The following is a 26,775-nucleotide window of genomic DNA, read 5'->3' on the forward strand; positions in this document are numbered from 1 at the left end:
GGTAACCCTTGCTCCTGGGCTCCGTTCTGGGAATATTGATGGTCCAATGCGCCGGATAATGTTGTCAAATTGGAACGCCGGATATAGCAGGATTGTTATTTGCACGCCATCCAAACATTGCTGGGGTCAAAAGTGTAACGTTCTCAAAATGCAAAAGTGATTGTCAGTTACGTGCTTCGATTAAAACTGTAGCTTACCTCATTCAAAAGTTGGCATTTTTATTTTTAAACTATATCTATAATCTTTAGTTTAAAAATCGTCAAATTTAAATATCATCCGAGATCTTGTGTGTCCGTAGACCCTATTACTATAGTCACACAGGTTGGCAGTAGAGGTTTCTTGAGATATAAGTTTTTAGGTAGAGATAATATTTTAACGTCCTATGCATATTTGGTTTTGTTTAAGTATTGAAATTTTGTCTTCCGTATATGATCAATCAATGGTGATTGCAAATGTCATGTAGTAATTTGTTATATTTGGATGGTATATCGACCGTAACGCCTTTTTACATCTGCCTTTATTTTGTTTCGTATTTTTGTTTAGTTAGTTATCTAGGTTGCCACAACATGTAATTAACTTGTGTACTTTAATCGTTTAAATGGCCAAAAAAATCAACAATATACCGATTGCAAAACACATTATATGAACTTTATTACTGCCCAGTTGTGCATACAAGCATACACATCAAGACCAAACGTTGTTTAAAAAGAATTTGCTGAGTATAGAGGTATTTAAATAGCGATCACATAAGACGGTCCATAAGATCACATTGGTCTTATGGGGTCGCTGTATTTAAAGCATGCACCAAAATGACTACATGACGAAAGCGCATGAACAAAAACACCAAGTGGTTTTTCAATGGGAAGCATTCAATATCATGTACGAAATAGATATCTATCGCTTTGGACGCTTTGGATTCGAATTTCAAGTTCAGTTTTCCAGAATCTTGAAGCGTCAATTTAATAATCCTTTAAATGCAATTTAAGGCTTTAAAAAAGTATGCGAATAACTCAGAAAATACAAAAGCAGTACCTCATCCAGTGGAGGTCGGTATCTAGGAGGATTAAACATTAATTTTAATCTTCCTAGGTCGGTATCCGACTCACACCGGAGCGGATGACTCACAGGGCCCGGATGGCTCTACGCTCATCCGCTCATCTACCGCGCTAACAGCTGACTGTCGTCTGCTAACCGCCGCAAATTGCCGCCAATAATGGGAGCAGGCGGCCAACCGCCACTCGGGCTGTCGAAACAGGTTAAACACATGTGTTAGCCATAGCTTACCTTCTACGGGCTCCGGGCTGGCCCGTTCTGACAAAATGGCAAGGTTGTACAGATCTTCTACACTTTCGCTAGAACTACAGTCCATTGTACTTGGGTTGGGGATCATAAAGTTCTGATTTACTTCACTCCTTCAATGTGCCTCTGGAAGATTCTAACTTTATAAAAATGGAAACCAAGCCACCGATGTATTTGACTAAGATATTTTAATTTTCGAAACTGTTTTGTTACTTAGGCCCCGAATACATTTTAAGAAGTTAATGATTATCGTACTGTTTTTATGGCAAGAAAAGAAGTATTTCTAGATTGCACAAGAAAGATATCTGAACATGTAAGTAAATACATCTTTTGGAAGTTGGAGTTTTTATGGCTTACTAAGTAATTTTACAATCAATGGTTTACTCAATCGTCAACTTTACCTTTTTCTGTTTTTCGTGTAATCTTACAATAAGTATCTCGTTTAGACCTGATACAAATTATTTCTCAAGAATTAAAATAATATATTACTTTTAATTCTGTGGTCGCTGTATAAAAAACTTTATACAAGATTTGTCAATGTTTGATCCAAGTTCAATGAATTCCAAATGGTAAAAGTAGCTATTAACTAGAGCTTAAAATACAACATAAATATAACACCTTGAAGGGGGAATAACGTAGAGATAGGAATCATTATCAAACCTTATAAGGTAGTCTCAAACGTTTTTCAAGTCCTCTCTATTTTCCACAGTTAATTTTACAGATATTGTATGGTTTTTATAACGTGAAAAGGATTACTGAACGCAGAAGAAACTTTAATGCTCGAAAGCTGTTTGTGATCCCTGCTGAAAATACTGTCAGACAAAAACCTTACACACTGCATACTCCAAACGTTGACACTTTTCCTGTTAAATGGTTAATACTTAAGGCAAATTGATTATCACTCATTCAGCCACATACACCATCAACGCAAATGGAAGCACTGTACAATCAAGCAGTAGAGTAATACTCCTGCAGCCACTTCCATTAGAAGATAGCGACTGTTTATGCAGTGATAATTACGAGAACACATGCGGGGTAACGGGTTCAATCCCAGCGTGTTCTCTTATCTTTACTTGCAGACGCTCTCGTTTCCGAACATTTTGCGGCGTTAATTCCAGCCAATCTGTTAATAATAATCGAGTCAATTTACATAAATCGTGCTCTCTCGATGTGAGGATAATGCTTTTAATTATCTCACCTGAAGTCTGTCGGCGAAGATTGTTTAGCCTAGAAACCCGCTTGGCGTGAAATGAATTGAATTTTACTTCCTATTGCACAACGTTTTGTTTCAGCGAAAGCGGGAATCGATTTTGGTTCCTAGATTATTTGTTGTAATGGAAATTTTCTTCCGCCATGCTACATTGTTTTTGCTAAGTGTGTTGCCAAAATCCTTTAAGGTTACTCAAATGTATTAGCAATTTCGTGAATTTAGTTATGATCACTCATAACTTATTTGCACGATATAGACAAATTAGACATATATTTACACGTGCTTATAACACGAAAACATTAGTGTTAATTATACATAATCAAACATTATTAGGCCTATACTGTATATTATAAATTGTATGATTGTATTCCAATTCTGAATGTGGACAATAAATGACATGGGTGGCAATTTGTCAACAGAAAAAAATTCTTTCTGACCAATGGAAACAAATAACAGTATTGACATATCTTGCCTGCAATAACACATTGGAAGATACATATTTTCCACCTTTATTCTGCCTCCTTTAATAATGCAGCTTTTTGTATTCCTCTTCAGACATATGAAAACACCCTCCAATAACCAAATACTCAATACAAGCCCAGCCTGATATTGTTTAGTCTAAGTTGAGCCGGCTGGACTCCCTAACTGCCTATTTCGGCTGGCAGCTGCTGGGGTTACCCGGACCATATTTTTGTAAACAAGGGTGCACCGTACCCCAGCGTGGCGCGCGCCGATTTCACCCAATATGCCAATTATAACCTATCGGTCCCGTTTATGCCTGACTGGAAAATTATAGAGGGGCTTCATTTGATTAGAGGCATATTTCGGCCGTGCCACCCGGCAACATGGGCGACGTTATTGAAATGGGCGGCGCCACGACATAGACTACGGCCTAGGAATAGATAGATTACATGGCGCAACGGGCCTTCAGCTTCGGAAGTAATTCTGATGGCAATTTCGTGAGGGCGTATTAAACGTTATGGGGATCGTAATTGATTTTTTGACTGCGTAAACATTGACCACCTGTTAGACATTTTGTAACTTCTCACAATAGTGATGCAAACTCGTTCATTTGGCGGTTTTGTAAGCTGAATGTATGTAAAGGTGAGACGACTTAGATGGACCTCTAATATCTGAAAAGGCTCATTACTGTGGTGTTTAATTTAATTTATTCAGAAATAATTTAGCAATCCTTACTATGTTATAAACGTTAGAGTTTTACTAGAAAAAAACCAAAAATGTACGTTGAAAAAGCACAAACAAATCTTTAACGAAGCCAAAATAACCAAAACACAATAAATACATAAAAATATTCAAAACCTGCAGATTTTAGGTTGCTGAAGAGTTACATCTGGACAGTTTTCGAATGTTTGCCGGCGATTTCCATTGTATGAAGGTTTCTCCGTGGTCCATTACCATTACGATATTGCTACTAAATGTCCAGCCCGTCCCTAGTGATCAGTGATCAGTGATCATTGTTCAGTGATCACTGATCAAATGATCATTGATCCTCAGTAATAAGAGGCGGTTACTTTCTGCGATCACAGCGAAAGTATCTGGTGAAACCCAGTAAGTTGGTCCTTTTTGTGTAATAGGTACCAATCAGATGTATATGTCATCTGTGTGTTGGCATAGTGGCTGATTTGCCAATAAATTGGCTAGTTATTAGGATTAACCTAGTACTGTAAGTAAAGTTCTTTTCATACTCTAAAATCTGAAATTTGTTCATGTAGAATTACGTTTACGTGCACTATGCCAACTAAATACTTATCTCCTATTTTATGGCTAAAGAGTATGAAATTTAATAACAGAAGAGTATTTTTAAAAGAACATGTTAACAAGTGTGGTTATTTTTCGTCTTATAGTTTTCAATTTAGTGTGACATATAGGAATAAATGCAAATAAATAGGCTCACATTAAACCGGATTCAGTATTAATATTAATCATAACCAGAACTTAAAGTTACAATAGCTTGTACATGAGAATGATAGATCTATAAGGGAGGTTGTTTAATCTACTATAGCTAAGCCAAGTACAAATTAGAGATGGCTGAGGGAAGGGTTTGATGTCTTATAGAGCTTATATAAAAGCCTCTTAATTGATGTGACTATCAGACACTAAAGCCTAGTGATCATTAATGTGGTACAACTCGTGTGGCAATATGTGTTTAATTTTGTTGTTTTATAGTTAACGCTTTTTAATTTTCTTGTGAAATAATCGTAACAAGTTTGATAGAAGGGCATCAACATCGATGCAATTTTTGTATAATAGTTATTAATATTAAATTGTTTTTACAGATGCTTAATTTTTCCCTACAGTTTTATTTTCAGGAGTGTTTAAAACCAAACTAACCGATTAAAACACAAAATATTTTGTTTCTGAAAGACATGCTTTTAGGCGAGGTGTTATTTATTTACCAAGATTATTGTGGGCTTCACTCAAAGATATTTTGTTTCGTGTTGAGTGCGTTTTATTTACCAATTCAAATACCTCACAATTAGAAATTCCAACGGCACAATACAAACTCCAAAATGAAACCGAGGAGTAATAAAATCAGTAGGCTACAATTCGAAAGTAGGACTCGAATGTGTTACCCGAAATCTTCCTTCCTGAATAATCCGGAAAACCAGACGGTTGTTCGGCGATAGAGTTTTATGATAGTCCCTTCTTCTGTAATCACCGAATCTCTCTCGAAGCCGGGATTAAGCCATTATAGATAGCTGTTCAGCTTTATAGCCTACGGTTGACTGGCTTTTATAAAGTTTTACACTTCCACAGCCGCGATCTTTGTTCTGTATTCACCAATTACGTTGGTTGGTCTGCATTTATCGCGAGGAAATAACCGGGCGCCTGATGAAGACGGAGGTGTAATTACGAAACGTCGGTTAATTAGTCTTAGTTGTAGGTTATAGGTGCTTGAGTTAATTCTAGGCTGTTTGATGTATGCGAATATAATTGTTAGTGATTAAAGAAGAAAGAATACGAGGATTAAAGAAGAAAGAATACGAGGATTTTTGTATAATACTGGGTGCAGGCTTTCGTAGGATGAAACAGTTATGTTTGTCAATCCATTTACTTTTTTTAATAAAAAGAAATTGAAAGAATTAGTTGTAATTTCAATAACTAATTGATGAATAAATGCAAATTTTAATCAGAAAACCAGAAGGAAATCTGGAATAAATGCTTGTAAGATGACTAAACGACAATTTTGATGGTAAAATGATTTTTCCTCCCGCCTATCTAATGGAATTAAAAGCATATGTGACTCTCGTATATATTTTCTTTAGTCAACACAGTAGAGCCTACAACGAAATAATACTAAAATATGGTTTATGTATCTGTATATAATTGATATATTACGTATCTGTACTTCAACCTTGCACGTTAAAAAGCCATGTCTTTACAACGAACTCTCCTCCTGTATGAACAATATTATTGCGTGTTCTCTTTTTCATTAATGATATATCTACCTCCTCGGAATAAGGTGTTTTATTGATGTCCAATTTTTGGAGTTTTAATCTTGAAATACGTCATGGAAAACAATATTGTAAGTTGTGACAACTTCAACCATACTTTTATCTTGCACATAGATAAACAGATGTTTATTTTTTATTTTTACACCAGCTGTTTCTCAAAAGTCAAAGCACACCTCACGTGTGGCCCCGGTGCCCACTCACTCTTGGGTTCGCCGACCTCGAATGCCAAATACACACGAGTTTATTTTCGGACAACTCATTATATCTTCTATTTCACGTGTTATTGTTTACTAAACCGGAAAATCACCTTTCACGAACCAAATTCCCAAAACCGCTCCGTTGACGTCTTCACGCACAAATTCGTCGTGAGATTGTTAGTGGTTTTATAAGTATGCGTGATTTCTATTTGGCTACAGCAGCACAGTTGGTCGGGAAAAGTCTACTGATTGCTTCATCATGTAATTAATACATACTGATTTAGATATTCACATAGTGACATTCTTTTTGGCGTACTGTCATCCTGATATCCTAACATCTTAATACGCTCATTTCTTGTCATCCTGGCACTCAAAAAACACAACAAAAATCTAAATTGCTGCAACTTTATATACTGACTGCCAGTATCCTGAAACCCTGGCAGATTTGTGTTAGATTGTAATTAAATATGTAGTAAAGTAAGCGGTAGTTTTTTTTAAAACACTTTTTGCATTAATATGACATTGATTATTTTAAACTGATTGACATTAAGACATTCTGACTTAATGGCACACTGGCATACTTCTAATCTAATGTGTTTACCTTAATATCACGATATCCTGAGTTATACAATTTTTGATAATATTGCATCTTCATAGTGAGGCTAAAGATGCCTAATATCCCGTTACTCTGACAGATTATAATCTTGTTCTTTCTATTATAACTACTACATGTGCTTACAACAACTACATGGGTCTGTGGCTCAGATCTAGTTTAAAGTTTACCTGGGTGCGCGAATTAAATTAAAATTTATTTGAATATATTACTGTGGTGGTTATAAATTAAAATCTCTCACACATTACAGGTAAATTCCTAATCACCTCTGCCACATAAAACACCCTCACATCAATTCACACGCCAAATACGCCAATAACTCTTCTAATTTCAAGGGTCCAACGCGTTTGGAAACCCACGTATCTGTTTCCAATGGTAATCAAAGCGATAAAATAAATTTCAGGCCAATAAGTTTCTTATCGGCCGTCTCGAAAAGTGATAAAAACTGAAGAAAGTCGCCACGCGTCCTTCACACAACGAGGACGTGGGACTTAGACCGCGGTGGCGAGAGCGTTGTGGATGTTAATACTAATCTACCCCCAGGCTAGTCAGCTGATACTGAAATCAGCTGATCCGCCCACCATTAATTTGATCAGCTGATTCGGGCGTAATATACACCCGGCTTGGGTGTCTTTTGAACTTATCGCGTTTTTGATAACGTCGCTATTAGGCGGCGGGAAATTATTCTGTTATAGATTGAATTCATCTTAAAAGGGAATGCTGTTCAAGCCACCAGTATAGTTATGTTTTTGAGTTCAATAGTTTGGAAAATGTGTGAATAGGTTGGGAACCTTGTGAATTATGACTTTTCTTAGATAAGCTAGCTGCTGTAGAAGCATCCAAATATATTTTCAACCAAACTTTGCTGTTAACTTTGCTGTGTAATTTCCTGAAAACAAGAATAATATCCAAGTGGCTATGAACACATCTACATCTAGATGTTTGTTTACACGTTTAACCAACGTTTTAACAAAAATGTTTACATGATTTTTTAGACAGTTTTCTCTGTAGTTAAATATGTAAATGCACAATGCATTACTTAAAAAAATCCAAACCCAGGTTCATTACTACTGTGTTCGGATCCTTTAAATTTTAAACACTAATCTCATCGTATTCAAAATGTATTAATAACACAAATTGACTGATTTCTTTCATGCAAAAGTTTATAGACGACATCGAGCAGATAAATCAAATTTTGACGATATAATGAGCCAATCTGGGTTACTCTGGTCCATGAAGCTCCAGGCTAACAAAACAATAGCTTGACCCCGGTGCTGGAAAGTATGAAAATATGGCATTGATCTGGATTATCAAAATCGTTTGAATGGGAAATGCTGCGTATAACGCCAGCCGCGGGCCCCGCTCTGTGAACTTTCTATACTTTATCGACTTTTTGCACCTGGTAGTTTACGGTTTTGCAGAAATTTTGCGATGACGCCACAGGAGGGTTTGATGCATCTCTTGGGCTACATCTTTGTAAATTGGTGGTTCTGAATTAATTGGCAGTTTTTCAACGTGTGGAATGATTTGCTACAGGCAAATCAGTTGGTGAGTGGAAAATGAGTGGAAAATACCAATATTTTTATTAATAAATTTATTTTGTTGAAGCAACGTGTTAGGTTACACTCTTGAGATACTTATATTGCTCTCAAGATCGCAAAAACATTCGAACATTTATCGAACCGTAGGAACAATGCGTCAACAGCTTTGGTGGTGGGTCATATTTAAACCACAGGGTATAACGAAAAGTCCTGGAAATCATAATTGCATCCCCTACTTCGTGCACTGGTTTTCTACGAGAATATAAACTATGATTGCGAAGACATCTAATAATATGTCATTTATAATACATCTATAATACATGCTTCAGAGAGAAATATATCCATGTACCTTGTGTGGAGAATAAAGTGATTTTCCTTTAGAATAAACTGTACCTGAAATGTAAAAGTGTGACAAAATGCATTACAAACCTGTCATTTAGTACTTTTTTTGTTCACCTAAATCAAACTAGTACTGTATTTACTTCTCACATAATACTCATCTCCTTTAAATGTATTTCATGTAGGAGATTAACATTTTAAAACAAACCATGACTCGACGTAGATTCATGAAACTTGCTGATTCAAGAAGAACTTGATTATACTTTAAGCTCTCCCCCGGCCTGAGAACTGTCCCAGGCTCGTCACATCAGCAGCACGCGAGCAATTCTCCTCCCTCAGGATGTGCGGGTGTGGCGGTGTCGCATCCGTCCGCGATAAAACATCGATACTCTACAGTTCTACACTCTACCTACAGGGGAGAAGTAGATTAGAGAATACACGCTTATTGCACTCAGTTTCTGACAGTTGCGCTCCTGTCGTCATGCACAAGGTTGTGCTTCGTAGGTGCACATCCAATACACTTGTCGCGAGTAACTCTACTAATAATAGGACCGTGTGAAGTAATGGGTTACAACTGTTGATTATTGGTTATGGTCAGTATGGTTGCTTTCAGGGCGGAACGAAATGTAATTGTAAAAATAACGGCGGATCAGTATGTGTAAACAAATACAATACAAAATCATAACATCTAGTTATATTAAAAGTGACTTAAAATCGTGCTACTGTGCATTTTTGTAATAAATATGGTATTTTTCTAAGATACAGTTCATATCACAACCGACGGTTATATCGGTTTATCCTAGAACGAATCTTTACATCTTTGTGGGTGTTTAAAGGCCTGTTTGGATAAAATATATGAATAAGCCTACTTGAATAGCGACAGCTCGTCTATTTAGCAATTAACAATAAGTGTTATACAGCCTACTTGAAGAATAGAATTTGGTCCTGTCGCTCTCTCCCTAAATGCAGCAAGGGTCAAACCACCCACCCACCAAAAAAACCACTCCCGAGTATCATGTTGACGAATTTCCATAGCTACAGGAACCTGTACTAGGTATACTACAAATTATTTTGTTCTCGACATGATTGAAATACGAATTGTATTCTCTGCCACACCTCACGTTTATAACGTTGAACCACGCCGATGCCACCACGTGGTGTATGTCAACAGATGGGAGGGGCCGATCTCCCCATTGTCTCTGTCCAGGATACTCCACCTGATCATAACCGATCTACTAACCGATTCTCTTTCATTAATCGTGCCTGATTCCCACGATTGCCCTTTCACTGCCGGCCTTGATAAGTCCGGTGATTTACCAGATATCCCGTTTTTGGATTTTCTAGCCGGAGTTTGACACGGTAATGGGATAGTTTTGTTTATCGCCCATCTCGAAATGTGCGGTCACCTTTCAAACTGTGAGAACGTCCGAAATAGTTTTGAAGGTGTGTGATTTTCAAATTTTCTGTGAGTTGGGGAGTCGGCGGCTCAGTTGGTTTGAAAACGCAGTGATGCTTCCCGGTTCTTTTACTCGGTCATGTCTTGGGCTCTAACTGTTCGCCCCTTGGTTTTCTTAACATGTTCCTCACACATGCTTATATTGGTCTGCTTATAGTGGATGGATAAATGAAAAGTTGTAAGTGATCGCCAATCCGTTTTAGAAAAGTTTGTTCATAGAACTAGTATACTGGCGATTTTTACAATAATTCATTACTCAAACCAAAGATTACATAATTATGCTATGCAAAAAAAGATAGTGTTTTGCGTAGCATATGTAATCTTTGCTCAAACGTAAAAATGCCACTGGATACATACACACGTGGCATTGCTGTTATGTATTTAATTAAAGCTTTCTTTCGCTCTTGCGAAATGTTAACGACCATAGCTGTAACCGTCGCATAACTGTATAAACAACTTTAATGGACAATTGTTGTAGTGTCAGTTATAAGTCCAAGGCTACAGACACCCGGTAACACTTGGACCACCCACTACTGACCACCTGTGTAAAGTTTATGGTCGGAAGCACTTTCATCGCCCAAGTTTTGTTCTTTTTATGGACTAGTTCATTTTATGAACATTATTTTTCTTGCACTTTAGTATCTACAGCATACCTCGAGAATTGTGGGTGATAGCTTTTACACTTTCCATTTCGTACCCTAAACCATCTTGCAACTTAAAACCATCAGAATGCACTTCCAAGCTGACCGCACTATGCAATACATCACTTGCGGAATCTTCCCATCTGGCGGGAGTGTACAATTATCTCCCTCAGATGGTGGTCATGTTACAAGATCTGTTAGTCTGCAGACTTACCACCCGGGAGTCTAGAGGCCAGGGGGGCGTAGTCCCTGACTGACGGGTGACGGGGCGCCCTGCCGAGGCAGAGGTCCAGGTTCGTTAGGGAACGTCAACTTTCGCGGGTTACGTGAGTGTAAAATAGTGGAGAACGTATCCCATTATATTATTACATAACTTTGTCTTTGTTTAGGCCTATTGTCAGCTGTACAAACCCTATTCCAAACCCCATGCGTTTTCGTGAAGAATGTGAGAATGATCATGTGAACAATCTTGTAAATTGAAACTAGTTGATTTGTCGAATTATCATTTCAGACATCGATGCAATTTGAGTTCGTAAAGCTTGAGTGAAGAATGGAGTGAGATCATATGTTTAGCTTTGCTACTGCCAATATCAGCTGTTTATCAAGCCAAAGCCAAGATAATTTAAGAGAACAACCAGTAAAAGCTATTGGTACTGTGATATGATGTTTCGTTAGATTCTGAATTATTGAACAAACTTATAATATCGATTGATAGCCTAAACCAACCGTGTAAGATTTTCTTCGACACCAGTCTCTTGAATGGTCGATTCCGTTCGGATATCCCGCGGCAGAAGCTGCTAGCCCGGTGTAGTGTTTTCTTCTTCACCGCGATCCGCAATTACCTGAGTTCCACGAAGAGTAACATTGACGTTTGAGACGAGGTTTATTTATCTACAAGATGGTTTATTCCGGCTGAACGCCGTTCATTCAAACTCGCACCTTGTGTCTTCTTTCATCGCGGGGGTTTTTTTTAAGGGAGAGGAGGGAAAATGTTTTTACGCACACAGGTAGCCAGCCTGTAGTGTGAGACTCCTGAATCCATCACAGACTACTCACAAAAAAACCCTCTACTCTGTTGGACACAGACCTGGAATTGTTTGTCACATTACTTCAAGTCAGGCCAACAGTGTGACCTAACCCCTCAGGGCTCTCACCGTTTTTGGCATTTAGATACTTCATCGCGGGTTAAAGCGATGGTTATCTGTGTAATAAAGTAATTTAATTTGATCAATCGACACTGAACTAATGCCGTTTATGGTTGTGATAGTTGATGAATGTGTGAAGTTTTAATGAAAGATGCTATAAATGATACCATCTCAAGACAGCTCTTTCCTAAACAACTTCTCTTGGTTCGCCTAGCCCAGTTTTTATTTGAGGTACTACATGCAGTAGTGATTAGAGTACTGTAATTACCTTTTCCAAAGGTTATCATTTGTTAGGTTTGTGTTCGTTTAACAGTGGGCCTAAATTTACTCGACATCGTTAGTAAGACGGGCTGTTACTTACGCATCAACAAAGATTCGTACTGTTTCCAGTGCACATTCACGCTGCTAATTCGCAATACACAATACATCAGTGTTCGCGATCAGCCCAACCCATTCAAGTTCCCACACAGCACTAGTATCTCGGAGCGATCAGCAGATACAGATGTCTCCATGTATAGCAGACAGTATGGGACAGACAGGAAGATTTACTAACTCTGTATACGGCGATGTTACAGAATGTGGTGAAACGTCAGTCAGCTCCACCAGAAACGGCGATATTTTCTCCGTGACTCATGAGTCGGTGTCTCGCATACAAGTGCTGTTAACTAATTGCTTCATAAAAACGGGGGAAAAGCGCCTAGCAAGTGGTCGGACCCCGGGCGAACTCCTAGCTTTCTTCGCCCATAGATTGCCGCTGTTCTCACGAACTGAGTGAGTTATTAGCTGGAAATAGACGGCTTAATAGCCATAAAACGTGGTTGTAAGTCAATAAGCTGGACGCGTGAGCATGGACGGGTTTTATGGGTGACGTTTTTGTAGACAGTTGATTGGTGGATACAAAATTGCAAGATGCAACGTCATTAGCGGTGGAAATAAATTGAACAGGTACAATGGGAATTTGAATTCTTCTAAAAATAATTTTCACTTGAAGGGTGGGAGTTATTCCGAGGCAAAATATTTGCTTTTGACACGGAAAATCGTGTGGTTCGTTAAGGTTCAAAACATGTTCAACAGATATTGGACATCAGGAATTTTAATAGTCCTGGAAAAAGTTTACAGTCTTTTCCATTACAATGCCACAAAACCATCACACCCTACTATATAGTTCTTCATAATATGCTAAAAATACACCTAATTTGATTAAATGATTTAAACAATTCTATTGTATAAAAAATAGGATACAAATATTTGGGAGATTCCTTGAAGAAAGAAAACATTTCATCCTCTTATAGAAGAATGTTCTTCTATTGCGGAAGAAATATTTCACAAATGACATTTTCCCTCTGAAGACACCCTTAAGAGAAACCCTATTAAATTTGTAGCACTGACATCTGCTCCTTTTAGATTCTCTCAAGAAGAAAGAACTGGACGAAACCACTTTTGGAAGAACGTAATACTAAAAGTAAACACGGATTTTTTGAGTAACACAAAAATCCTATCGTGTGAGCTCAAAAATGTTTTTCATTGCTTCAATCGCAAAATAACGTACGCCGAATACCTTGGTATAGACCAGTAGGAGAAGATGTCAAAAGCGCAGCAACGGAACCGGCAGAAGTTCGTGAGAGGGAGGATCGGTCTACCGTTCCGCATACATTATTCATCCTACATTGTTCTGGTGAAGTTTTTGATAAACCGCCACTACTTGGTGCAACTTTCCCGCATTACGTGCCTTCTGCCCAGTGTTACCCGGTTACCGGTTAATTGCCTGTTGACCTACGTAAGCTGCTGCTGAGTCAAGGTCACCACCTCACCACCCGGCAGGCGGTGTAAATTAACGATTGTTTCTGCACTGCAAACCAGATTTCACGTGTAATGCTGTAGAAAGTGTGCTTAATGTCACGATTCAATTGGACTGTATGTTGATTTCGAGCTTTCATTTCCTCCACACGATAAGCTATCTGCGATCTGCGGAATATAGTTTAATTGAACTAAATTACGTCGGGAGGTTTATCTGAAAATTTCAGAAGCTTTTTAGTGTAGTAGTGTAGCAGTAATGGATAATTGGTTACCAAAAAGTGTTACCGTACGTTTTAATTGTTACAAACTTATTCTACTTGTTGGCTGATTTTACAAGCCACAAAATAACAGAGGCTTGTCTTCAAAAAACACCTCCGAAAAATTTTATCAATAAACATGAAGTGACCATTCAACTATAACTAGTTATTTTACTAAGATAGTATTCAAAGCTACATAGATAATAATAAAGAGAACAATTCGGTAAACAATAGATGCATTATGAAGAAATGTTTAATTGAACTGTATTGACAATTGGTCAACTATCACTTAGTTTCGTATCTTAATAAGACGTTTCCAAAAACTCTAGATCACTCACGTTGGAACAAAATAAAAATTCATTTAACATCATTATTTAAAAAAAATCTCTTTTAGAATGCCGGTATTTCGTTTTTTATTAGTTTTAGTCGTCTTTTATTAGTTTAACAAACAACAGTCACAGTTTTAGGATTTGGACCAATTCATCAATCAGAAACTGTATCCTTTTCTCACTAGTTTCGATCCAAATCGAGGAAGCAAACGTTTTGCAACTCAGTGCTCCGCACACTTTTGAAAGGCAAGCGACAAAACCGCAACAATTGTTGACAAACACAGTTCGCCATTTGCAGTCAACAGCGACAGCGAGCCATCTGCTTGCGGCGGAGAAGATAACGAAAACGCTGAAGGGAAAAGTGGGTTTGTGGTATCCCACTGACTAGTAATTGGCAATTAGATTAACATCATCCAGTAGTATTGAATGGCTGGATCTAGGCCGAAGGAACTCCATGTCTGTCTTAGAAGGTTAGGTTTCACCTCGACAGTTTCCCCGTTTATCGTGAGTTACGTGAGAACAATTAAAGTAAATGTTAGCCTGGTCACAGGGTAGAGTTCAAACTGATAGGGAATTGTACTGCACTATAGAGTTGTTTCTTTTCTAAACTAAACGTTCTTTATAGGTAAAAAAATAACTCACTAAACCAAGACTAAAAATATTGAAAAACGTTTGTAAAACTTCTGCAGTTTATAAGGGTAGTAGGTCAGACATTCTCATGGTCAATTTGGTTCTTGTTCACATATTCTATTGCTTTATGTTCCTAAATATTATGATTGATTGATTATGTAAGTCATTTAGGTATGTGCTCAGTTACAGTGGTATAGGCTGTAAATATTAAATGTTATTAAAATATTATATTTGTTTGGCATTTGGGTATTTTATTCTTTGTTTTCTTTTAGAATGTCTATGGAAAACAAACATCAATCTACTGCGAAACAGTTGATTAAGTTACTTCATAAATAAACGCAAAACCTCGTAACACTCATTACCTTGGTCAAAGTCCTCCCTCCAAATGGACTATTCACTTCAGACGGAATGAATTGATTAGATAGCTCTCCTTGCCTTTTTGCACCCTTAAAGAGACCAATTATTAAAATTAATTCAAGAATGCCTTTCGAGTCTAGTCCGCATTTACATTTACAAGTCGGTAGCGTTTTTGCGCACTGCCAGTCGCTCCAATCAGAAGGGGCTTTCTCCTCAATATTCATGGTGTGCTCTCGCGCGCGTTAAAGACTTCAGTAAGAGTAATTTCAAGGGAATTGAAGAGGAGCGAACGCGTGACTCGCCGACAAACCGAATGTTGTCTCGAGTTTTCGACTTGTATGGAAGTCTTGACGAGTGTTTTTGCACCTGACAAATGAGTCCGACTACAGAAGTCAATTTACGGGATTGATTCTTGGAATGTTTTATTGAAATGCCTTCCGATGGATTGATGCCTCCGTGAATGATTCCCTTGGGAAAACTTGGTTTGTCGAAGATCCGGAGATTGTGAGAATGGCCATAAGGTGTTAGTGAGCATAAACTCATGTAATTTCAATATTCATAATTATTTAATAATAGGATTACTCATGTCCTATGACTACAGAGTTAATCAAGAAACTATTATGAGTTCATTTTTTCAAGTTCAATATATTTTCTTCCTGTAGATGTTTGCAGTCGTTGCTCAAACTTGTCCATCCCAAACTAACTGATTTACTGAGATAAAATACTGCTGAAAATATATACTTTCATTCTCTACATTGGGATTTCTGGATGTGGCAATTAAATTCGCGAATCCACTTTCCATACTCATAAATTCTATTTTGATCCCAATTTGGATGCCAATTTGCTTGGCGGATTCTTTGGAATTGGACAGCTGATCGAAAATAATTGATAACCAAATAAACTGTCTTCGATCCAGGTTTTATGAGGGCGGCATTTCACCAAGACCCATTTGTTTGTCAAGAAAGTGGCGTTCAATTAAATTAAACGGATTCATCTTAACAGATGGATTGAGTTCTGATTTTAGCGGCGGTCGAAACGTATTTTGGCCTTCATCGAGGTCACCCAACTGGATAGTCTAGTTCTTCACCGCAAAAAGGCGTCAACCTTTCTCAAACGTGCCATTCAAACTAATTTTAATATCCGCCATATTGCTACTCTGGTCTCTGGACACCACATTCCACTTTACCTACTTTGAAACAGATTGTTGGGTAGTATAATTTTATCGGGGAAGTGTGAAGTCGGAAATATCAATTTGGATAGATTTCTTACACAGACGTCGGTTTCTCAGCTTATGCAATTTGAAACACAAAAGCTACTATTTATCTCGTACTCGTACGAGTATATTTCCTTTTGGCACCTTCTGTGGCTGACTCCTTGCTTTCAGCTGCATTACCTCGCAAATACCAAACAGTATGCAGAACATTTAGACTGAGCCCTGCACCCTTGTAACACTACAATATTTCACCAAGAACTTTCTCGCATACGCCAATTCCCTAATGAGTATTGTCCAGTAATGTATATGACTGGCCGAGTATCAGATCGCCCTCGAGCAATCAGCTGAAACATATCCCAGATCGTATCCCGCCCCAGAGCACAATTATACAAGATCACCCGACTGCTCGTGGTAGCGGGCAGTGGTCAGTGGAACGGTCGGCCTCTTTCAACGCCCTACACTTAACGTATTTAAATTAGCTCTGCTCAAGTGCGCTATTTGTTTTCTGCTCTTTATCTCCTCTTTCATTCTCTCGACCTTAGTTTATGCGCTGGGTGGTTGGAGACCTCCTGGTATGTCTAGACGAGGAACGTTTGGTGTGTTGAGTTTTACAGTAGTTGTATATTTGCTTTATTTACTAATAGCACGTGATGCTATTTAAAAACTGAAAATAATGATGAAGATGATTGTTATACTTGTAATTACGAAGCTGTAACTGGCCTTTACAAGGATGCTAAGAGGATGGAAAGCATTGGCTTTCTCAATTCTTAATGGCTCAAAGACCGTTTTGCATCTGAAATTTAGTATAGTTGTTTTTTTATGATATCTCTCTGCGTAACTTAAGGTCATGCCATAAAGTTATAATAATTACTTCCAAGTGCTCCAAAAGATCTTCATATTGCGGCGCAAGTTAGTGTTGTTCATTAAATTCAGTAATGCACTACATAGAGTTTGTTGTTATAATTTGCCGTTATGCTGTTGCCATTGACTGACCGTGTTGTTGTTGTATTGCAGGTTGCGTGCGGAGTGTCCCCCCGCGGGTGGCCGCTATCCCTCGGTGTACGTGGCGTAGTCCTACACCTCGGCGAGCTGGACGCCTCCCTACTGCGGTCCCGGGACTGCTACCTCTGTGTCAGAGTACCTAACCACCAACCGCCTCAGGTGAGTCCACCAGCCACATACTGGTGAAGTTGATCTATTTTTCCATTATATTTCCATTATTGCATAATTTTTACCAATATTCATTTACCTAAGTACGAGAATAACATCCACCACTTGTCAAAAAGCGTCTTCAAAATTCTGCTTGACCACAAAGCATCACGATATGTGGCCTTTTCTAAAATGAAGGTTGAATGGAGCCTTAGGGTTTCATCTAGTCCCTCTACATTTCCACCACACCCGATGTTATTCTAACCTTTCGCTCACTAGCCATCCATCCAAAGACCATCCTTTGTTTTAATAATACTATTGTATTTTACGATGTGTATTTACATTCGGTGCTTTAACAACTGTATGGGTAGGAGTTAGACTGAACTTATTTGCTTAGCTTATGTGCTTAATTGCTTATGTGTCTCGACCTCTACCTCCACCTCCACCTTCCTTTACTTCTACCTCCATCTCCATCCCTATTTCTAACTCTACCTGCACCTCTACCTCTATTTCTACCACCACCTCCACCTCTACCTCCATCTTCATCCCTATTTCTATACCTCCACCTCCACCTCACATCTACTTAAACCACTACCTTCATTTCTACCTTCCGTTACCTCTACCTCCATCTCCATTCCTGTCTCTACCTCCACCTCCACTTCCACATCTAGCTACTCCATCTTCACTTGCCCCGACTTCAACCCTTCTATTCATCCAACCTAACCGTTGTCCTGTGTCACAGGTTGCGTTGGTCTGGTCCGGAGGGAGCGTCTCTCCCTCACCTCCTCCCTCGGCCCTCGCCATGATGACGGCCACGGAGGAGCTCCCCGAGCTGCTGCAGCACCTGGTAGTGTCTGTGGAGCGAGCCATCGAGCGTGTGCCTCTGGACGATCTACCGTTCCCTTGTCCCCAGTGCCATGAGTGTCTCAGTGATCAAGACAGCGTGTCCCACTGCCAGTGTCCCGTGGTCGCTGAGAAACGCGACAGCTGTATCCAGACCAGTCCGATGTACGAGCTGGACAACAGCATCCCCCATATAGACAGTGACGAAGAGCATGAAGATCCAGAGAGGCGGCTTAGCACAGGTGAGTGGGGTTCTACTGTGTCTTGTGTGTGTTTTGAAGCAGTGTTATAACTTTCCTGGTCAATGAATGGCCTAAAACGTACTCGTTACTACCAAATGTCAAGATATGTTAGATGCCATCATTTATTGATTCCTTTGACAAACTGGAGTGTTACGAAGATTTCGTACTGGGGGTTCCACAGCTGACTACAATGGTAATGAAAACTGGCTTAAGTGCCAATCACACATCCTAAACTTTCCCCAAATTATAAATGGCTTATGTCAAAACGAAAATTGCCACTTTGTTTACCACTTTATGCTTGGTAATAGCTAGAACAACTGGCAACAGTATAATAGCTTGTTTTGCTATAACCATTTTGTAAGAGCTATTTGAAACCTATCATTTATTCACGATTCTACCCAAGTGGCCTTAATCAAATTTCAAACCTTAACACCTTTAAGCCTTAAAGGTGTTGGTCAGTAGGATATCTTACATGTTATCTCACGCTGAATTCTTATTCAGATTAAATTTCACAAGCAAATTTACGTCTCTTTTCTTTGATTTTGAACTTGAACTCTTGTTGTTGCGTAAATCTGTATCTCCGTAGCCTGATAATAATATAGCTGAGGTAAAATAGTTCATTTTTTATAACTCTCACAAGTTGTACGTTTCCCACTAAAACAGCACTAAAATCATAGTTGTGTATCTTCTACTTTGTTTACTCAGTCCTCAGTTTCCCACACATAACCTGGGTAGTCATTTCCTTGAGCTATTCAGTCACTCAGTGCAGTCCGCGACATTCCTGCGTGTGTTCTCCAGGCGTGGCGACTCGCGTGTTCGCCGCTTCGCTCGACAAGACCCAGATAAGAGTTATCACCGCAATCTGCGACATGCGCCTCTGTCTGCCTTATCACTACTGATAACAGGACTTAGTCGCTCGTGTCGCACTGTGAGCAAACCAATGAGGCGTTCGCGGCTGTAGCGCTGCAGGTGATGTTTATACAGAGCTTGTAACGACCTGTACGCGTTGTACATAGAGTAGTAAAATAATGTACTCTCTGTTGTCTTTGCTTGAACAAATAACTTTGTGGAGTTTGGTGAAATTATTTAATTGTGAATAGACTCGTAAGGATTTTTTTGGTTGTTCATGCACGTTTTAATTAAATTGTTTTGCTATGCATTTTGTAAAACCCGATATTGACTTGCTGGTACTATTTGTATCAGTTGGTGTGTTTTGAAATGTTAACTTAGGAGGGAAGATTTCAGTAGAGACATTCGGAGGGAATTTCACATGATTTCTCAATGTTGGTTTTTATTTATTAATCTTTGTTTTTGATTCACCTATACAATTAATGGTCTTCATTTTGTAAACAAAAACTTGAACTACACTTCAGTGAGGGGTTTGGGGAAGTATTAGCCTTAAATTATTGTTTTAACAGCACCATTTCTCAGTTAAGCTAATCAATGTTCTAAAAACAGGGTTTATAGGTCGCCAAACTATGGCGATCTCTATATTAATTTTCTCAGAAGTTTTGTTGTGTATTTTGTAAGGGGCTCCAAAATAAACTAGGAACTCAACAAACATCCACAAATTGTACTTCGCTTGGAAAAAAAACTTGTATTGAAAACTAAAACTGAACAAAATAATAGTAGACCTCGAAATTTGTCAATTAAATTAGTCTAGACAACTAATATTGCAAAACTCGCTGTATCAAACCCGTTGATTTATCAAAGCCAAATCCGTATAATTTCGGCTCGCTATCCAACTAATCTATTACCCATTCGTATTCGGCCCCACGAGATCTCATTGATTATAGTTTATTCCTTTCCATTTCGCTCGGCCTAATAACTACTTTTATACCTCTAATGAGCCAATAACACTAATAACCAGACAACAGATAACGACTTTGCGACCTGACCTACAGGATTGATTCGCAAACCACTTTCTATTTCAAGAGGAAGAAACAATATTCTTTATATCGCTTTCAACTGGGCTATTAAAGATGTTCAAATTTCCCCCAACTTAATAGTGATAATATCCTGTTAGCGATGGGACCTCGCACGCACATCCCTTCTTCCCTTAGTTCCCACAACGTTTACTTTCGTCGGTTATGAAAATCGAAATCGTTGATAAATTGTGATAATTATGGGGGTAAATAGTGTAATTACCGTAGGAAATCGCTCAATTCAAAAGCTCTCATTGATTGAATTAAAATGTAAATATGTGATACTGTATCAATGATGTAAAATCGTAACTTGACTACTCTACCAATTTCTTCTAATCATTTTCCAATAACCGGTTATTCAGTTTTTTTGTAATTTTCCAATAAAAACCAATAAAATAACGGGAAAATAGAATTTTCTCACAAATAGCCCGAACGATTTTGATAAGATTTTAGTATGTAATAGTCCTTTAAATTTTAAACAAAGTAGTACAAATCCGATTTCCGTAATAATTACGGTTCCAAAGTTATTGTAACTTATGTTATTTTCCCATGAAAACCCAATAAAATAACGAAAACTTGGATTTTGGAAAAACCCGGTTTTGATTAAAATTACTGTAGTATGTTATGGCCCTTTAAATTTTGAACAAAATGGTACAAATCTCATTTCCATAAAAATTATGGTTCAAAAGTTATTGTAGCTTATGTTATTTTCTCATAAAATAAAATAAATCGGATTTTAGGAAAAAGCCGGTTTTGATTAAAATGTATGTGTAATGGTCCTTACAGTTCTAAAAATATAGTGAAACCCCCCATTTATGTTCAACAATTAGGATTCAAAGTTATTGCAACTTATGTGATTTTTTCCTATGAAATATCATATTTCCTCACATCACTTACCACTTACAACGGACAAGCTTGTGTCAGATTGCTGATACAGTTTATTTCAGATGATTTTAACTTGAGGTATATCACCAATTCCGGCAACTTCCAGCCAAGTCGTCCGGTCTGTTTGTTTTAGGCAAGCTTTACTCCTTGAGCTCTGTCCCAAATAAACGACGTACTCTAAAAAATATAAACTAATTTGCCGTCCGTCCGTAGTCTATGGTAAAAAAGCTGCAAGCCACGTGTTGACGTTACCCATGCCTACCATTACTATCAGCAAATACCAGTATAACGTCTGGTACCGTCCCGTCGATCGCAATGTCTGTTCCATTCTAGTGACTAACGGTGATATATGACCTAACATTGACTAATGCTAATCAAGTGGGCAAACGATGCGATACGCCCGAGGACTCGATGATTACTTCGGAATGTGCATCGAATCATCGCATCGCTGTCGGCGTCGCCGCCCACTGCTTGTTGGATAACACTGTTTACCGGTCTACTGCTTACACTTACACATGATCTGTCTGTGTCTCGTCAGTCGTTAACTGCTTCACGTATTCAGTCAGACGGTACGATTATTGATCGTGATCCGAGACAAGCTTGTCGGTATCCGTTGGGTCTTTTCAGGAATAAGGACACTTAAATAAACATTATATTAGTACTATTGATTGTTAGACCAATTCGGGGCAAAAGTGGGGTTCGGATTCCACTATAAACTGTAGGTCCCTTAGGGATTGGCTGTATTATTAATTAACTGTGTCTAAGGAATATGTCGGCGTTAGTCACTAACAAGACTACAAGGTCGCGCCACTAATCCTACACTCATCTCCATTCATACTTTGCATAAAATACCTACATTCGTATGGTCACCATTTCAAAGTAAAGTAAAGTATCAAAGTAACTAAACTAAACTAGCCTAATCTGACATAACTTTACCACCAGACAGTGGGGGCTTTCTTATTAAAAAGACTCTTTCCTTTTTAGGTCTGCCCCAATAAAACAAAAACAACATCGATATCGGCTCACAATTATCCCAATTAAAATGTTTAAGGCCCCTGGCTGGATATAATTACAAGTATTATGAAATAATTGACAAACGATTGTGTTACTAATTCAAAACAAAATCAATTGTAAGTCGAAAATTGAGAAGGCTTCAAAAGTTTAGGGGGTGTCGATATACCCTGTCCTTGCTTACACGGATTTATTAGGGGTGTAAATTTTACATACCAAGGAATACAATTGTTTACTTAGAATTTTATTTATTAAGAAAAATATCTATAGAATAAGCATTTCCAATGGTTGTCCATATGGACACTCATAGTAGTCTGTTTGATGATCCGTGGCAATCCTTATAAAGACCAATGACAACCCATATTCAATTCATTATTAATTATATAATTACTAATTAATTTTGCCATCTATTTCTGAAAAATGTTAGCAATTTCATTTCTTTTTGGCTCTATTCAAAGTAAACAAAATAATAAAATATGCTAAAACTAGTTTCATGATTCATCTTTATGGGTTACAAAATGTAATAGCAATTAATTCCCCTTATAGCAAATCATGAATTAATTTAATAAACGAGTTTAGAATGAAAAATCAATATTAGAGTGGTCTGCACATGTACAGGAGATGACTGTTCAATACCGTTCTACACCAGTGCCCTGCAGCTGTAGTGTGTAGCCAGGTGTCGAACCAGCTGTCTGTCTGTCTGGTATTGAACTTCATCTTTAACATTGACGCTGCATCTCCAACTATTACACCCAGTCATAATCACTACGAACAATGCCATAACACTCATCACAACCCGCTTTTCTCTGTCTAGCATTGAACTTCAACTTGAACATTCACGCTGCATCTCTAACAATTTTACACCCATTCATTGACTGGGACGGGTAATCGTCCTGTAGTCCAGCTACTAGGAGGTCACGAATTGTGGTTATTTATAGGCATGCACTGTGGATGCGATACTCCCTGGTGTGGATTAACGTCCGCACGAGTGAGTACTACGACTATCCGCAGTACTATCCTGATAGCATAGATAAAAGCTGATAGTTAGACCAATTCGTATATACCAAGGAAAATGTGGTTCGGATTCCACTATAAACTGTAGTTCCCTTAGTTGCCATTATGGGCTATTAATTAACAGCTGTGTCTAAGGAATGTCGGCCTTAGTCACTAACAAGACTACAAGATCGCGCCACTCATCCTACACTCATCTCCATTCATACATGGCTTAAAATACCTACTATGTATGGTCGACATTTCATTGATCAGTATTCATTGAACAGTATTCATAATCTCCACGAGCTAAGTCATAACACTTATCACAACCCGCTATTCTCTGTCTAGCATTGGACTTCAACTTGAACATCTGCAGCTCTATCAATTTTACACCCATTCATAATCACTACTAGCAATGCCATAACGCTTATCACAACACCACTTTGCTCTTAACTGCGATCGGAGAATTCCATTGAACCTGTTTTACGCCAACTATTGTCTAGCCACTTGCCGCTCCCAGAATGCCACATACAGCCAACACCCACTATCAGATTGGCTGGACTAGGTCAGTCAAAACTCGGTTTCGTTCCAGTCCAGTGAAAGCGTCCGTAAACGTCGTGTTGTCGATCCTCTGTGATTTATTCCGTGTGTCTCCGATACCATCACTCTCTCTGTCTTTGTTTTGTCCGAGGCGAATGTTACATTCGCTAATTGGCTGCTAGAGTTACAGGTGTCGCAGATTAGCTGGCCTATGAGCGGAAACGTGAGATAGGAGTTGAATTGATGACGAATACACCTGACGTAACTGTTTCCGGTTTGGTTTAGCCTTGTGTTAAACACGCGTGTAGTTGTTGGATCGAGGTGGTAAAAATGAATGGATATATTAGAAATGTAAAATTTGGTGTGCGAACTTAAGTTGCATAGTGCAGTGTCGTTCTTACAAAGAGTAATTCAAAATTTTGAAATACAAAAGAAATGTATTTTACAATACTCCTGTTGTCTCCAAGTATTCTCTGGTTTAATAATTTTACAACTTTACATATAAATATCTTAACCACGAACAATCAAGATCCGTTAAACTCTCGATAATACAACTAAGGCTACCTGATCCCACAATATTTTATGGTTCATTATCCTCCTTCAAAGTACGTAAATTTTAAACGAACGGCTTTAAAGTTAAAAGTCAAAGCCATATCTGAAAACAAATATTCCGACGTCATTCAATCCTCCAGTGAGAGAAAGAATTAAAATCATTTCTAACTGATCATGCAGAAAGCGATATCAAGCATATTGTTCTCAAACTCGATCATAAATACGGAGGCAATTCGCTATAAACACTAAAACACTCAGAAAAAAGCTTTTTCAAATGTATGATGTGATATTCTTAAATAATCAAATAAGTGATGAAGAACTAAGGTTGTAAGGTACCGTCGGTTGCTGACGTTGTTTTTTATAAATTAAGCCTAATCAATCATTTGAATTGCATCAAACCTACCAGTCATAACGATTATTTTCTTCGAAAAATTCTTTATAACACATTCACCTCAAGGTGAAGTATCGAATCAAATCTGTTCATCCCATCAAACCTATCAAATCATACCAATCACACTACACGCCTCCTCCAGACGGTTCTATCTCCTGTACAGTTACTCATCATGGCTAGAGTATAGCGTCCAGCGTCTAGCGTGTAGCGTGCTATCTGCAGACCAGCCATGTTGTGCAGATTACCATAACTGTAGCATCCATGCGCTTGCCGCTTGCTGCTTGCTAATTATATGTGGTAAGCGGTGTAAGGCAAGGTTGCGTGTTGTTGCCTAACGGTGCTGCTTTTATCATAGAACATCCCTCTCGGCCCATTCCACTGTATGCCGCAGTTCGTGTGCCTTGCTTGGTTTTAGATTTGGATTTTTTTTTAGGTTTTGCTTTTGTATATCTTTCTTGGTGACGAAGATATTTTGTCATGATGAGTTAGTTAATATATTTGTATTTCTTCTACGAAGGCGGGATGGTAAAGATAGGTTTTGTAAAGATATTACGGAAATATACGCAAACCTCTACCAGGATATTTCTTGTATAAATAGATTTTAATATTTTTTTTACTCAAACATCTCTTATAATAAGGTGTTTAACTAGCATCTCGTGGTTAAAGGAATTTCTTTTCTCTCACAATCGTGAATATCACGTTCAATGTCTATGGAATATTGGCATTTGTTCTTACTTGTGCCAACTAGTCATTTAAGTAATTAACGTACTGTCTCAGTTTGGAAATTCTTCCAAAACCACCGAAACAATTTTAGAAGATTTTGGTAGAGATAGAGTGGATACAGGGACTATTCATGTTAGGCAAATAAAAGTTACTCCTTAAAAATCGCCGATCAGAATAAATATATGTCATGTACAAACTCCCTTCCATAGACGAGTGCGTCCCAAGTTGTCGTTGAGGATTGTCCCGAGGACGAGCGACAGTCAAAGATGGCTTAAGGAGATGATCCTAGACTAATCACTCTAGCTAGGAAACCTTGAACTCAAAGTTATTATGTCGGTTTTGCTCGTTTTCTCACAAGTAATTTCCTGTGATGCAACTTGGGATGCAGTAAGCCGCGTCTGCAATCAGTAGGCCTACAGTTTGTGATGAGATCATTAACTGTTTACATACTTTTCGTTTCGTAATTCAAACAAATATTATGACTAGACCATTCAAGAGATTCTTGTTAACGATACAAGAAGACGATACAGCATTTGGAAAAAGAATCGGTTCAATATCAAATTTACAAATTTACAACCTTATCGAGCCTGATATAGTAAGTTTTGAAGATAGTGGTGTTCTATTTTGAACTCTCGTTGGTATGTTAATGATTTGCTTTCTGACGGACGTCGGAAAAAAAGTGTTTGCAAAGTTCCATGAAAAGTTACAACAAAATCAACAAACTGTGAAAGTTAAAACCAAATTGAGGAATGATCTCAATCACACCCTTATGTAATTTTTTTTTCAAAATAGTTTCGCCCTATACCTCTTTACAAATGGCTTTTCAATAGTTATTGTATTTTTTTGGGTAGTACTAACCTTTTGTTCCAAACCCAATTCAAATTCGCAAATGCCAAATAATACGCCGATTGTTCATCTGATGACCGTTTAATTTTGAAAATCGTTCAATTGTTTTCGCCGATTTCGTATTATGCACTTTTGACGCCTGCATAATACTGCAGTCTACAGTCATTGAACATCC

General features: G+C 38.2%; 1 protein-coding gene across 3 annotated transcripts in view; it reads left to right on the forward strand.

Annotated features, from left to right (window-relative positions):
* The window catches only part of LOC128993840 (pleckstrin homology domain-containing family G member 4B-like), a 434,838-nt gene that overhangs the window by 278,281 nt on the left and 129,782 nt on the right, over positions 1–26,775 (forward strand). For all 3 annotated transcript variants that reach the window (XM_054417888.1, XM_054417889.1, XM_054417890.1), the window contains exons 4-5: positions 17,515–17,661; positions 18,392–18,734. In XM_054417888.1, coding sequence (XP_054273863.1) covers positions 17,515–17,661; positions 18,392–18,734 — 490 coding nt within the window. The remainder of the gene's footprint in view (positions 1–17,514; positions 17,662–18,391; positions 18,735–26,775) is intronic.

The sequence above is a fragment of the Macrosteles quadrilineatus genome, unplaced genomic scaffold (genome assembly GCF_028750875.1).
Source record: "Macrosteles quadrilineatus isolate MER2022 unplaced genomic scaffold, UCM_ALF_1.0 Scaffold_5__1_contigs__length_97177068, whole genome shotgun sequence".
NCBI classification, from domain to species: Eukaryota; Metazoa; Arthropoda; class Insecta; order Hemiptera; family Cicadellidae; genus Macrosteles; species Macrosteles quadrilineatus.